This window comes from Scleropages formosus, chromosome 11 (assembly GCF_900964775.1).
Source record: "Scleropages formosus chromosome 11, fSclFor1.1, whole genome shotgun sequence".
NCBI classification, from domain to species: domain Eukaryota; kingdom Metazoa; phylum Chordata; class Actinopteri; order Osteoglossiformes; family Osteoglossidae; genus Scleropages; species Scleropages formosus.
The window spans coordinates 29,764,084-29,779,216 of record NC_041816.1 but is presented as its reverse complement, the minus strand read 5'-3'; the positions used below and the strand labels follow the sequence as shown (position 1 = coordinate 29,779,216).

At 47.1% G+C, this 15,133-nt stretch overlaps 1 protein-coding gene across 1 annotated transcript in view; it reads right to left on the bottom strand.

The window, feature by feature from the left end:
- Positions 1 to 15,133, bottom strand: part of nwd2 (NACHT and WD repeat domain containing 2) — a 32,703-nt gene that overhangs the window by 5,469 nt on the left and 12,101 nt on the right. The window contains exons 4-6 of the mRNA XM_018735355.2: positions 6,951 to 7,067; positions 1,482 to 1,685; positions 429 to 576 (exon numbers count right to left, since the gene is read on the bottom strand). Coding sequence (XP_018590871.1) covers positions 429 to 576; positions 1,482 to 1,685; positions 6,951 to 7,067 — 469 coding nt within the window. The remainder of the gene's footprint in view (positions 1 to 428; positions 577 to 1,481; positions 1,686 to 6,950; positions 7,068 to 15,133) is intronic.

Genomic DNA, 15,133 nt, shown 5'->3' with positions numbered 1-15,133 from the left:
AGAAGATATTACATAATAATAACATAATAATCATTCTATCTGAAGTCTCTTTCAAGCAATATGCTTTTCCCCTAATCTAAAGCCTTGGAACCTCATTAAAGATGGTTAATGAATCCAGTTCTTTAAATTTTTTGTTTATACTGTCCTCTGTAACTTTGAGGCTCCAACAAAGTTTGTTGCAACATTTCACTACAACAATGTGTTTGTCTCAAAGTAGAATGAAAAGTAAAACTCAAAACATCAAAAAAGTTGTACATCACATGGCACTGCAGTACAGTTTCACTGTTATGAGCAGCCCTTCCCTACTGATACACCTTTGCACAACAGAATGACTCCTGAATGGAGGACTGCTCCTCAACAGCCAGTAAATCATCCACCCCAGAGAAGTCATCCCCGAGCATCTTCGGCAGCATGGACGTTCGACTCACCGGAACAGAGGAACTTCCGGGCCTGGTTGCTTTTCATCATGCCTTTCTCCTGGAGCTGCAGGACGGACGTGCGGAAGATCTTCTTTATCTCCTCCGACACAGTCCGCCACGCCTTGTCCGTCTTGGCCTTGGTGTTTCCGGACTCCACCTGGGTGAAGCCCAAAAGCAATCCTTGTCTCAATTTTCACCATGTTTTCACCGTGCCTGGGGTTGTGGGCTTGTTTTCCTTCTCACTGGGTAGGTGACAAATGGATGGGTGGTGAAGCAAGCAAGATGGAAGCAGGGGGTGAGGAAGAGACTGAGATGTGGTAATGTGTTGGCGAGAAATTCTCAGTGTGAAGAAGATGCCTTCTGTGTCCTGCTGCTTTCCCCATCCCAGCCCCCCCATGGAGAATCTAAATGACAACAGTTCCACTAGTCAGCTTTTTGTGCAACATGAAAAGCTTTCAAATAAATATATATATATATATATCTATATATACATATATATAGATATGCATATATCTCACCCAACAGGTTTTGGTACAAGCACACATATGTAGTATAGAAAAATAAAATGTGGGTGTTTTCCCACTCAGGCAACTTTCCCGACTATATCAGATGAATATGGAGCTAAGCTTGTACGGAGTACATGCATCTGTATTTAAGAATAACACTTTATTCCACCGCTAGCAGTCAACCAGGATACCAGGATAGCATTATTAGCGTGATCCAGTCCTACTCCTGTGACCGTTGAGGTCCCCAGACCAGATGACTTGGGTCATCATGCTTTCTCAGTCCCAAGTGTTGTAAACTGAAACTACAAAGCTATAGGATGCTGTACACTTTGACACAGACGGCTGTTTTCCACGAGCTGCCGGAAAATGTGTTTGAAAGGTCATGACATGAGGTGGGACATGTTAGAATAAACAACCATTACAATGCAGAGCCATCATTTTCTTGGAAGTTCTCCACTGAAATGCGTTCATGCAATAACTCCAGAAAGTCAGCACTAACGTAGTGAATGAAAGTTAACCCTATGTGTAGTCTAGCCCCCCCCCTCCCACCTCCTACCGAGTTGTGGTAGTTCATCAGCATCTGAGATTTCGGCTTGAGGTAGTAGGCAGGGGGCACAGCGTTCTCGTCCCGGCAGTACCACTCCTCCAAAATTCGAGTGTCCAGGCCGGCTTCCACCGCTGCATCCAGGATCATCTCAAACTCTGCCGACTCCACCTCGCCTGGGACACGAACACTCCCATACTTTTCCCCCACTAGCCCCTGTTGGGGGACGAAGGAAAGGGGTAGTGTGATGAAAAGGGAAGAAGGACAGAGGTTAAACACAAAGTAATAAAAATGTCCTCCCCCCAGAAGTCCCTGAACATATTTCCCTTGTTTTTGCTCTTCACCAACTGAGGAGAAAAAAATAGGGGTCTGAACTGAGGGAGAAATCCCATCAGATTGGAGTTTGTCTAAGTCTGCTGCAAACAAGAAGGCCGACTTTTGGGTATTGCAAGAATAAATTTAAAAATAACAATAATAATAATAATAATAATAATAAGCTCCCAGTGGTTTGTTATTTCCCGTTGTCTCCGTAGGCAACATGCTCTTGCCATAGCAGTGATTCTCCGAACGGCACGGAAACTGTTCCCTGCGGAGCCGACCTTCTCAAGCGCCTCCGAACATACTGGACCCCCTGAGAGCAAAATGAAACGACAGCCTCTCTTTTTAGCCCTGTCTTACCGCACAGCCGCCAAGCCTGAATTTCTACATCTCTCCTTGAAAATGTAATTTTTTCATTTCTAACACAAATTCGGAAAACCCAGTGCACAACAGGGCAGTCACAGCACTACGCAACCTGTGTGGATCCCAGCTGGGCTCTAGACCCACATGTCCCTCGTCTCCGACACGACACATGTCAAAGGTGACCCTGTACCGGTCTACACAGAGCTAAGTACACATTTCTATTCTTCTCTACATGCTGCCCCTGGAGGTTCAGGGCCACATGGTCTGCTCTTGAGCTAAACCCTTTGAGCTTCTCACCGAGCCGCTCAGTGGGTTCTAAGAAATCCTTCCACATTTCTTAACCATCCCGACATTCTGCACCTTTGGTGGCTGTGGAAAGTGGGATAACTTTGGGTAGCTGACCCTGAATTTGCATGTCCATGCTGCAGGCGACGGCGTATCGGAGTCTGCGTTCTTTGTGTGCGATGGACTGTGGCGGAACTCTTGTGTCGAAAAGGCCGAGGTAAAGCAAAGGTCGTGGTTGAACTCTGTGTTTCTCGGCGCTTTTGATGACTCTACAAGACAGTTAACCGAGCTTTAAAGCAGGGAACGGCTTATCGCTTCCTACCACACTGTAGGGGAGAACCGCAGAAAGGGCGGCTTCAGAGCGGTTAAGAACGCAAACGTGTTCGTTGAAGGATGCTGGTCTGAGTCCCAGGACAGACCTCATCTTTTGAGCAGGGAATTTTAACAGAACCGTTCCAGCTAAGCGAGTACAAAAACACAAGTTAGTCTATTGAAAGAATAACGCTCACCTCCTTTTCTGATGATGATATTAATTCTTTGCACCTTATGACACTTGCAGTGCACTGCTTTTGTAAGTACTACACACCATACTGTCAACTGTAGCAAACCCAAATTATGTTCTTTAATCCAGTTACCTTTAGAGGCCTCCTTTGTTTTTGCTCCCATCCGGGCACAGACTGCATGAGTGGAAGAATAACATCGGGACAGCTGGTAGCGTAGCGGTTCGAGCCGCTTTCTTTGGACCCACAGGTTGTAGGCTTGATCCCCACCTCTGGCTGTAGTACCTTTGAACAAGGTACTTACCCTAAAATTGCTTCGGTAAAATTACCCAGCAGTATAAATGGGTAAATAATTGTAATGCAGAAAAGTGTCAGTTAAATTAATTAATCTAAAAAGTATTTCATAGCAGAGTAAAGCCAGTTGACAACCGCGAAAAACACACTGTGGTTGGTGATACGTAGCCGGGGGGGTTAGGGTTGGGACACGTGACGCAGCCATTGACACGCTTTCTCTGAAATGTGCTTCTTTTGAACTGTGCTAAGGAGTAAAATGCAACACATGGAGTATTTTCAGTGAACTTTATGTATTTTTACGTACTGTGTGTCCTCAGCCTGGGTTGGGAATGACGGGCCTTTCTTAGAAGCTGAACTGAGTCTTTTGTTTCAGGAGCTCCTGAGAAACGTGTCTGATGCTCAGCTGCTTTCCTCAGAGTGCAAAGCTGAAAGCCAGAAACACTCATTTAAGGAGATCTTTGTGGCTCAAGGAATATTCAGCTTGGAGCACATTTTGTGTCATGTTCAATTCTTGTATTTGTTGACGGTTTTTTTTTTTTGCATTTTTATTCTTGCGTCATCTCAGCAGAAGGGTTCTCTGTGTTCTCCTTCGGTTCAAGATGAGCAAAATGAGTGCTGTTTTTTTTGTTTTTAGCCCTCTGAGCTTCTCCGAAGGGCTGGAGGAGGTGGTGGAAGAGCTAGTGGACCGGGAGCGGTGGATGCTGTCGCTCGCACTTGTGCCACACTGCCCCCCTCGCTCTCCGACAGAGACGCAATCACGGCGGATGCGATTCCTTCAGGGGGGAGAATGGACCCCCTCCGCTCCGCGCAGCCACCCCCCCACTCCCCCACTCCCCCAGCAGAGATGTCTCCATTCCCCTGGCCAGCTGGGCTCACTGACAGCACCAGCCGTTTGAAACCCTGCCAAAGAGATGGAGGCGACAGGGGAGATGGGCTAAACTTTCTGCAACATCTGACTCTCTTTCCTGCTCCGGTGCCAGAACCTGCTGATGAGAACAACAGAGGCCATGTGAAGATGAGCCCCGACACACTGAAACACTGCTTGTGCCGCTTTCCTCACAGTCCAAGTGCTGCTGCTCATGTTCTTGGTTAAATTCCGCCTCTTACAGCCAGATGGTACAAAGTGACAACACTGGCTAATTTTAGATACTTCGTACATCGGATTGGAAAATGCACAATTTGTCAGAAATTAGAGCCAAAAAAAAAAAGAAACATATTTATTTAATTCTCGTTCCATCCTGGCCCCTTTTGGGCTGGATTTCCGACGGTGGCGACTACAGAGCTACTTAGGAGGTACGTTTGTGTGTTTTCATACGTTTCCATCTTATTATGATCACATGTCACAAAAATCTTGTTCATCCAAAGCAGCTGATGATGCACAACCAATTCATAGAGATGCACTGTCCATTTCTCTGACGTATTTCAGATTAATCACTTTGCTCAAGGGTATTGAACTAAGGACAAACCAGTGTACGTATCACATTACTTAAGTCTCTGTTCATACCCACAATGCCCTCTGCTGCCTATAATGACAGAATCAGTTTTATATTCATTTTTAAGTGGTGAAAGGCCTAATTAAACAGAGCAAAAGAGTTACTGAATACTCTACATAAACATATATCTTCCTACAGCCACGAAGATATAATCCCCATTATGCTGGACATTAGACCAGCTGCCTCGGGCTTCTCGCAAGGAAGCACGGTAAATTATGGTGAAAGCAGGAGTGAAAAAAGACAGCTGCTCTGAGGTAGTGTGATCCAATGACAGACACCTTAACTGATTCAGGTCCTGCACTTCCTGGCAAGGCAGTGACTTCACAACAAGGTTCCTCAGCGCCAGGCCAGCAGTCAGGTACCGCGGTCCGCTGCTCCCTGTGCTGTAAATGTACCCGTATGTCCCCCCGAGTCACTTGGATATCAGTCGCTTTAAAAGAAATCAGCGTGGTGAACGCTGACGATCGGTCCGCATTAAACCTGCCTTCCAAAATTTAAGATATCATATTTACATAATATAACGTGAATCCTTCTCATGGGTGTCATGAAGTACAGTAACTGGGTTAGTGAGCTAAGATGTACCACGAGGCACTGAGAAAGCATTACTACTGTAAACATTTCTACAAGATACATAAAAGGTCAAAAGGTCCTTGACAAATATGTTTGATTTACCCCTTTTATAATCTCATTAAACTACAAACCGAATTGTTTTTTTGGACACATTATGGAGTGTAGGCGTATTACTCATACATTTGGCAATAATAATCTATTTTATTGTACTGGGCCACACCAGAAGCTCCCTCGACAAATATGGGCTTGACTCCAGTGTCTAAATGCCTTCTACCGGAGAAGATAACATTTGAACTACACGACAATTTCAATGAATTTTTCGGTATACTGTAGCCTTGGGTTTTCTGCTGAAACTTGTGTCGTTAATAATTAAAAAAAAAGAATCAGCTATAACTCCTTGGAACACAATTTCTTGAAATTCCAGGTTTTTCAAGTCCTCCCAATCACCTCAATGTATTCATTATATGTAATATATATAGAGACACACACACACACACACACACACACACACACACATACAAAACTGCTCGTCCCGGGGGGCGGCAAGGCGGAGTCTAACCCGGCAACACAGGGCGCAAGGCTGGAGAGGACACACCCAAGACAGGACACAAGTCCAAGTCGCAAGGTACCCCAAGCAGGGCTTAAACCCCAGACCCACACAAGGCCCACCAGCCGAACCCACTGTGCCACTGCATCCTTCTTTGTATATAATGTTCTGTCAGAATTTACTTCTCATTCCATAAATAAATATTTTGTCGGAGTTTTTCAGTCCCCCTTTAACTATTTATTTGAACATCTTTTGATGTTTTAAGGGTTGTAACAAATGTCACATAGCAGATCATATTAAACGTCTAGTTAACCTGTCCCCGGGTGTTTTTGGGCCCGTCCCATAATTTCAGTTACGGTAAAGATGAGGACCCCACAGTAAGGTATGGACCACCCCCCCCCACATTATGGTATGGACCAGCCCAGGTGCTGGGTTCTGTCCCCAGTGCAGAACTCTTGCTTGATCTCCCATTCCAATCACAGCAAGATGTCTAAGTGAGCCATTTGCATTTGAATAATTTGAAATCAGTTTGACACTCTAGGGTTTTTTTTTGAAGTCTCTTCCAGCAGCACTCTATTACACCAACTTCATCAATGAAATACTAAGTATTTCACAGTTCGATATTATGGGCTCTGGATTTTTACCTTGAAACATCAGTATATTAATCCCAGATGAGGTGCTTTACTCAGTCCTGCCACCCTCCCCCACGTTGTTTCCTACGCTGGACCAGTATCAGCACAAGGCAGACAGAAGACAATAACAGGGCGCTACATGACTGTCGAAAAGCCCCAGCAGGTTGCTTGTTGAGTCCCTGTGAATGCAGCGCACTCGGGGTAAGGGATTCGCTGCTCTTAACAGAACGCCATGAAAAGGTTGTTGGACGAGGTTACAGAGCACCATGCAGAAAACGAGAGGACGGAGGAAAGGGGAAAAGGAAGGAAATGAGATTGAGCTCCCCAGCTTCAGCAACGGGAGCTGCATGCATCAAAAAGAGAAGCGCTGCATGGAGAAGGCGAGTCAGACACACACAGCGACAAGGACGAGGGACGCATTCAGCGCAGAGCAGAGACAAGCAGAGTTTAGGCGTAAAGGCATATTGTCTTATACCCACAACAAAACATGGACCTGCGGAGGTCTTAAGGCATTCCTCCAGCATCTTCATCCGCAACCGCTGGAGCTCCGGGCTGTCCCACTCCTCCGGGTCGATGCCCCAGTACAGGTCCACCACCTGGGTGCGACACACACGGTACCAGTGACACTCCTGAAAGCTCCTGATTCTGACCAGACCTGCATGGGCCGGAAGACACATGAAGTGGTTTATTCTCAGCAGAACGAAAGCAAGGAATAACAACAAAATGTGGCCCACACACAGTACGGGGGAGTGAGAGAACACACCGAGAAGAAGGACATCCTGACAGCGTCTGCAAGGCACACACACCGTGTTCAGTGTGACACCTTTGCAGAACGCTTAAAACAGCTGTATAATTACACGAACGAGACGCTCATAAATGCTCGACAAGCAGTGTAAAGTTAAAGTACAATTTACTGTAATAGATCCCCTTTGCGATTAACAATGGCGCTGATCGATGAAGCTTGTGGGGAAGTGAAAGAGGGCGCCTGAGCAGGACAAGGCGGCGCACTGTCTCGGCGAGAACTACGGGCCTCGCAGCTTCCCTTCGGACCGTTGGCCGTCTCCTCGGGCCATTGCGGAGCACACGCTCACGGAAGGCAGCCAAAATCCCCCCTCAAAATAAGTGAGCGGACCCCCCCCATTCGCGCACAATTGAGAGATTTGCTTTCATTCCGGATTCTGCTCCATCTCTGCTCACTGCAGTCCTGTTCTGTGTGGATTCGCTGACTGTGAAATATTATCCTGCCACGGAGGCTCCGCGAATTGTGGCAAACGGTTGGACGGCCGGGCTGGATTGTGAGGGGTGAGGGAGGTGGAGTCTGCACATTGAAGCGCTCGCCTGCCCCGACCCCACACCCCATTTACGATGCACTCCGCTAACTATTAGATGGCGCACCTGGAACCACTTTCCGAGAAATACTCATCCAGTGCGGCGCAAAGGTCACTGACACGATGGCGGAAAAGGACACGATACCCCTCACCCCCCAGGGAAACCAGCATCGTTTCTCACTGTTGGGGATGATGAGAACACGTCTCCAGTTCTGTCTTCGCCCCACAGAAAAGATGCTTCCGCGCGCACAGATGAGTTACACTCACCGTTTCCAAATGAACACATAAAAACCCACTTTGTTTAATGCACACATTTGGTTTCTTTCAGCTGAACCGTTGCAGCCTTCACGTCATAATATAATTCTGTACACACACACACGCAATTGCTGAAGCTGCTTGTCCCAAGCGGGGTCGCGGTGAGCCGGAGCCTAGCCAGGCAACATAGGGCACAAGGCCGGAGGGGGAGGGGACACACCCAGGACGGGACGCCAGTCTGTCACAAGGCACCCCAAGCGGGACTCGAACCCCAGACCCGCCAGAGAGCAGGACTTGGCCAAACCCGATGCAGTACCGCACCTCCTATAATTCTGCAGTGCGTATTATTTTCATTATGTCTTCACAGAGTAATATCGGCATAACTCTGACATTATTACACAAACAGCCTGGAAGCAGCATGGATTTGCTTTAAATAAATGTTGTTTCAAGGCTGTGGGCTCTATCTGAGACTAATAAAAAGCAGTACACACAGCGGTCCCTGGGGACGTTCATTACTGAAACCTGCAGACTTTGACTGCGGACAGTGTGTAGCACACAGCCCTTGAACATGGGACGCTTTGAAGGATGGAGCTCCTAAGGTCAACATTACATCAAAATCAGACATTAATTCGATCCTGATCCTCAGGTTCTAATTGAGAAAATGAGCCATTTCATCTCCTCCAGCGAAAGCTCTGCTCAGAGACAAGAAAAAGCCCATCACCTCTGTCGGCGTCACCTTACAAGGGTCTTATTGTCTTTTTTCTACGCTCGTGACATTAAACAAATATCCTCCTGGACTCGAGCACCTCTCAGTCAGTGTGTCATCGTTCCCTGCAATTTCCGTCTCCTTCATAGACTGTGAACATCAGAAGTTGCAGACCAAGAGTTTGGCTCCCAGTGGTCACAATTTGGATGATGTCCTTTATTTATGGGACGAGGCTGAGGGAGCTTCACTATGTACTAGAGCTGCTGCGGTTTTCCACATGGCTGAAAACACCGGAGGAGGAGCCTTCCGGCTAAATGAGAGCTGCACAGATGCTGCGTTCCACATGGCTACCGGCGCTATGGGAGGACCCGTAAGTAACACATCTGCAGTTGTGGCCTTACGTATGGAATGGCTCTGAGTGCAGCTTCTGTAGTACAAGGGCCAGATGCACAGTGAGAGGCGGACCAGAGCCGCTGCTCCTCTCTCTCCAGCTGGGTGCCTGCGGGTGGCAGCACCGTCACCGCGAGACCAGTGTTTGCCCCCCGGCACAGGCGGGCAGTGTGCCAGTTACACAGGAGAGTGTTTCCAAGCGTGTGCACGGCTTAACTCCGTTGTGGCACGGGCGACATTGCGGGGGACGCTCTCCCTTCGGAGGAGGAGCTTAACGCTTCAAAGAAATCCTTCAGATGAATTATTGTGATTATTTTGCCAAGATGTTGCACGTCGTGCCTATTTCAAACGCTTTTGGTGTTGAGTCAAATTCGTTTTGCAATACATCCCTTTCTCACCCTTTCTCTGTCTATGAAACACAGGACATCAGGCTGCGAACTTACCAGGCAATTCACAGTTACAGACAGACATGAGTTCTGCTGACAAACATTTTGTAACCTTATAAGCCATAAGAGCTAAGATGGGCAACAAGGAACGGCTTATTGTGCCTCTAGGCAGGTCCACTGCATTTGCTGATTCTGATTTCCTCCAGACTGAGGCTACTTTGGTTACCGCGGTCTACCAGCATAACAACCAGGACACACAGTGGAAGATGGTACCTTTGTTGGTCTCTCTCTCTCTCTCTCTCTCTCTCTCTCTCTCACACACACACACACACACACACACACACACACACAGTTGCTGAAACTGCTTGTCCCGAGCGGGGTCGCGGTGAGCCGGAGCCTAACCCGGCAACGCAGGGCGTAGGGCTGAAGGGAGAGGGGACACACCCAGGACGGGATGCAAGTTTGTCACAAGGCACCCCAAGCGGGACTCGAACCCCAGACCCGCCAGAGAGCAGCACCCAGCCAAACCCGCTGCGCCCCCCCTTTGTTGATAAGAGAGAACTAACTGATGGACAGGCCATGTTTGAATCTTTGGGGGGGACACTGTTTATTATCTGCATGACTACAACACAAAACAGTGTAATTAAAATCTAAATGAAGACATTAGTCATTTTCTCCGCTACAGGGAGCCTGTAGGTAATTCAATTTCAGCGACCAGCCACGGAACTAATAGGCTGACTGATGGAGGGAGACAAGAGGAAATCTCGGAGCCTGGCCATCTCTTTCCTCAGCTCAGTGGGTTAAAGCACAGAGAGAGAGCCTCTTCTAAGGCCCTTTTATTAATTTTCAGCGGCTTTCGGGTCCAGCCTCATGTTCGTGGGTTGAATTCCTATGCTGCACTAAGTTCCTGCATCCCATGATGGAGATCACAAATAGGATACGATGGTAATGTGTAACAGAAAACACTCGAGCAACAGCAATCCTAGTGCCAGACTGTAGAGCCTCTAAAAGCTAGTCTGTAAAACAAAAGAGAAGGGGCAGCTGGTAGCGCAGTGGTTAGAGCTGTTCCCTTTGCATCCCAAAGCTGCAGTTTTGAGTCTCACCTCCTTCTCTAGTACCCATGAACAATGAATTACCTGCAAACTGCTTGAGTAACATTACCATGCTGTGTCAAGATGGTTCTTGACAGTGTAAGTCACTTTGGAGAAAAGTGCTAGTGCCCCTGTAGGCATGCCTGCAAATACCAATAACTGATGGTCTTAACAAACTCAGTTGCGGAGGGTTGCTTATTAGGTACAGCTATTCTGTATGATCATTTCCTAGTGTGTCCTGCTGCATGTGTCAAATGGGCACCATGCAGAGACCCCACCTTCATGTTCATGCACAAAGTAAAGGCTCTAAAGTTCATATGGATATTTAAAATGAAAGGAATCACCTCTGTGGTGCAACACGTCAGTGGTGTGCTGCTTTTTTCATAGTCTCTTTACCCTGCTGCTGTCCTCCCAGCTACCCAGTTGCCTTGTGGGAGAACAGTATATTTCCTCTTTGAGCTCCGCCTGCAGCTCTATGGAAAACCTCCACCAGGGGACGGGCAGCTGTGGCCCCTGGCTGGGAAAGCAGGCTGCGGGAATATACTGCTCCATTGCCTCCCTCTGGCAGGTGGATGCAAGAGCATAAAGGAAACCTTGCGACTAGAAGAGACGAGATAGTATCTCGGAGAGAAAGAGGAATGATTCATAAATCAAAACTTACATTTAACTGAGTGCGAGTCGTTTTTATCATCGGACCCGTTTCTCCAACGGTTAATCGATGAGTTTGGACGATAGAAACGGACACACTTTAACTGCAAAAGGCACGAAGTTGAACGCAAAATGCGTTACATTCGTTAAGTGCTTTTATGGCCCCCAGAAGAGCAGTAGGGCAGCAGTAAATTGGGTGATTCTGCTCCTTCTCCTCATTCCCTCTCACCGTCTCTCATGCAAAAGCAGCGATAACCTTCATGAGCTTCGGCGATATCTTAGCAGGAGCAAAATTCACCAAGGATGCATCAGGTATTGGAGAGGCAACAAGGGGAACATGTACCGCAGGCAAACAGAGATTAACTGCAGGAGGATTAATTTTGCACCTCCGTCTCAGAGAATCATGACCCCCTTTAAAACGAAAAAATATCCATCCATCCATTTTCATTTATCGCTAGTTCTGGTCAGGGTCGCGGCGGTCTGGAACCTATCCTGGGATCACTAGACAGAAGGTCGAGGGGGGAGGGTACACCCTGAACGGGATGCCAGTCCATTGCAGGGTACTCTGTGTGTGTGTGTGTGTGTGTGTGTGCGTGTGTGCGTGTGTGCGTGTGTGTGTGTGTGTGAGTGTGTGTATACGTACATTCTCTCTCTCTCCAAAAATGTGTTTTCCTATTTATTCATTTACTTACTTACTTACTCATTTTGTTAAAGGTTCAGCTTAAGGTTTTCCAGGTTCAGAGACCTGCATCTTTGTCGTTTCCTCTGAACATCAGTGCTCTCGCAAACACAACTGCAGAGCTAGTTACCTCTCTTTAGGGACAATCCCGTGTTGTCGGGCAGGGCTGATTCATTTTTCCCATGCTGACTTCTCCCACAACGCGAGATTGGCTGCCATCCCAGTCCCAAAGTGAAAAAGGCAGTCAGCGACAACCATTAAAGCACATCCCACTGTGACTGTAATGAGACTGCCTTAATCCTATCCATCTACAGCTGCTGCAGCTCTGCAGAGGTCCAAGGAGATTAGCCTCAATTTCAATGGCACCGCTGCTCTCTGGCCCTGCTCTGGATCCCGCTTTCTCCGATGCTGAAGCAGCGGCTTCTGCGGAAAGAGTTGAGAGTCAAGGTCAAGCCGTTCAGGCCGCAACGTGTTTGACGGGGAAGTAGAAGAAATAGAACAATATGCTGTACTCATGTTTTGCTGTAACACACATGTTCACAAAAAATGTTTTTAATTACTGAATTGCTTCCATGTACACCATTTTCCATGTTTATATGTCTGAGCATCCTACTAAATGAACTCAGGTTAAGAACCTTCACTCAAAGGTTCTACAGCTGGGCCTTAGATGGGACTGGACCCTTAGTTCTGACACAAAGCCAACTGGAGCTGCAGCGAAGCGGTGACTGTGATGAGGTATACAGCAAAATATCCAGTACAGTGACATGGAGCTACAGCTGTGACTCCTACACATCCAAGCACAAGGAAAGAGATGCAATTGGAAGCTGGATGTCTAGCGCCTACTTCTTTTATCACAGAGGAACATGTGTCTCTTTGACTTAAGGAGGACACAGCGGAGAGTCCTCCAGCCACGTGCTGCATCACAACCACATTTTGAAGCCTTCAGAATAGAGCTGTGCAAGAACTGGCGATTCGCCACGAGACGTGACAGGCCAGCGTTGTGGAGGTCTGCAAGCATGAGAATGCAGAAGAAGGAGTGGGTGGTACAGCCTTGAAAAGCCATAGCTGCTCTACAGACGGCAACGACAGCACCGGCTTTTTCACTTCAGTTGCGGAATGCCACAAGAACAAGGTGGAGGACCGATGAAGACGTGGGACTAGTGTAAATAGACTTCCAGAGCAGATGTCAGAAGAACCAACCCATCCATCCAACCAACCCATCCATCCATCCATCCATCCATCCATCCATCCATCCATCCATCCATCCATCTTCAGTAATCAGTAGTCTAGTGGTCTAGAGGTTAACCTGGATGTATATGCATGATGCTGGGTACATGTTGGATGGGACACTAGTCAAAGGCCCTCATTCACTCACACATTCCTTGGGAGGAAACTGGAGGACCCAGAGGAAACTTATTTAAATCCTGAGAAAACATGCAAACCCTGCGTAGACTCAGATACATCTGAACTTACTTCCAGACCAGCAGCACTCCAGTGACGCCTGCTACAGCACCATGATGCCCAAATTAAATGTTTTCATAAAAACACGAGACAGTATAAATGGAACGGAAACATTTTAGGCTCTGGATCTGAACGATGTGTATAATGTGTTCATGTGAATAGGTGGAGTGGAGAAAATACAATGCAAGAGCATGTAGTCTAAATACTAGTAATCAGGACTGTGAGCTGAAGTCTCAGGGGCCCATGTGCTCGGCTCCAACACTTGTCTAATTTGTGATAAAGGAAACAACATCAAAAGTTTAAATCTCAAAACACAGCGAGAAAGCTCTTTGCCTTTCATGTGGAAGTGTGGGCGTTTTTTAGACCATATCCATATCGCTCCTCTTTTTTTTCTCTTGATGCTAGAAATAATTCATAACTGTGTTATCTGAAAAACTTTAATTTTATTCCCACATTTTTACTGCTCTTCTGTAGACATGACTTAAGCTAAACATACACATGCAGTTACCATGTCCCAAGAGTCAAAAATATAGTATGTATCCTATGACTAGTAGTACATTATTATCACAGATAATTGCTATAACAGGAAATACCGTAGGGTGACATGGTGGCACTGCTGCCTCACACCACCGGAGCTGTTTGGGTGTGGGTTCAAGCACGGCTTAGTGTGTGTGTGTGAAGTTTGAATGTTCTCCCCATGTCTGTGTTGGTTTCCTCAGGGTGCTCTGGTTTCCCCCCAGAGTCCAAAGACTGGCAATTAGAGTATGTTGGCAATGCTAAATTCCACCTTAGGCTCCGGATCCCTGCGGCTCTGATACGGACAAGCGATTCATGAACATGGATGGATGGAAAAACGTGGCTAAATGAGCGTAACAATCTGCTTCAAGTAGGTGTTTCCACACAGGGGTGGTCACGGAGCGAATTCAACAGATAACAGCCATCATGTATACAGTAATGACCCACGTTACCGTGAGTTTGGGCAGGAAAACGGGTCGATTGTAAATAGTTGTATTGTATTGTACTTATGAGGAAAATAATGGGGTGACAGTGTTTCCCAGTGAGAAGGAAGGAAAGCCTGGTGGTGCTAAGCAGGCTGGGAAGGCTGGCTTGAGGTGCAGCTCCTTCAGGAAAAGGGGTCCTTGCATCGAAAGCATGATTCCCTGTGTGCCGTTGTTTCAATAAATGTTCGAAACAAACGCTGCCGGTGCGTCCTTCTTTGCCCCATCCGAACCCAGAGCACTACGCGCCCCAATATTAATGGTGAGCAGAACCACTTGCTCATTTTCCTAAGTAACACGGCTTTAAGAAAGAGTGATTTTAGAGAGGGCTGATTTTTGGGCATGTTCGGTAGGAGCTTCAGTGGCAGGAACTGATCAATATGCAGAAATTTCATGAGGAATGATAACTGTGGTTGCCATGGAAGTGATCATCACTGTCTGCAAAGTCTGCATTGACTTGGGCTTGAAGGAAAGTATTTGATTCCAAAGTTTAATCCAGTACAGAAGTAGGGGTCTTCACTGTGAGCAGACTTAACACACCTGAAAACGTACTTCTGCGGTGAAGTGATCTACTCAGCAGTGGTATGGAGTCACAGGGTCAGATGAGTCATCCTTCACAAGACATGAAATCCACAGGCATCAGAGTTGGTTTCTCACGATCAAAGAGTTCCCGTTATTCTCTTGTGGTGTGAGGTGCATTTTCCTACCATGGTTGAGATA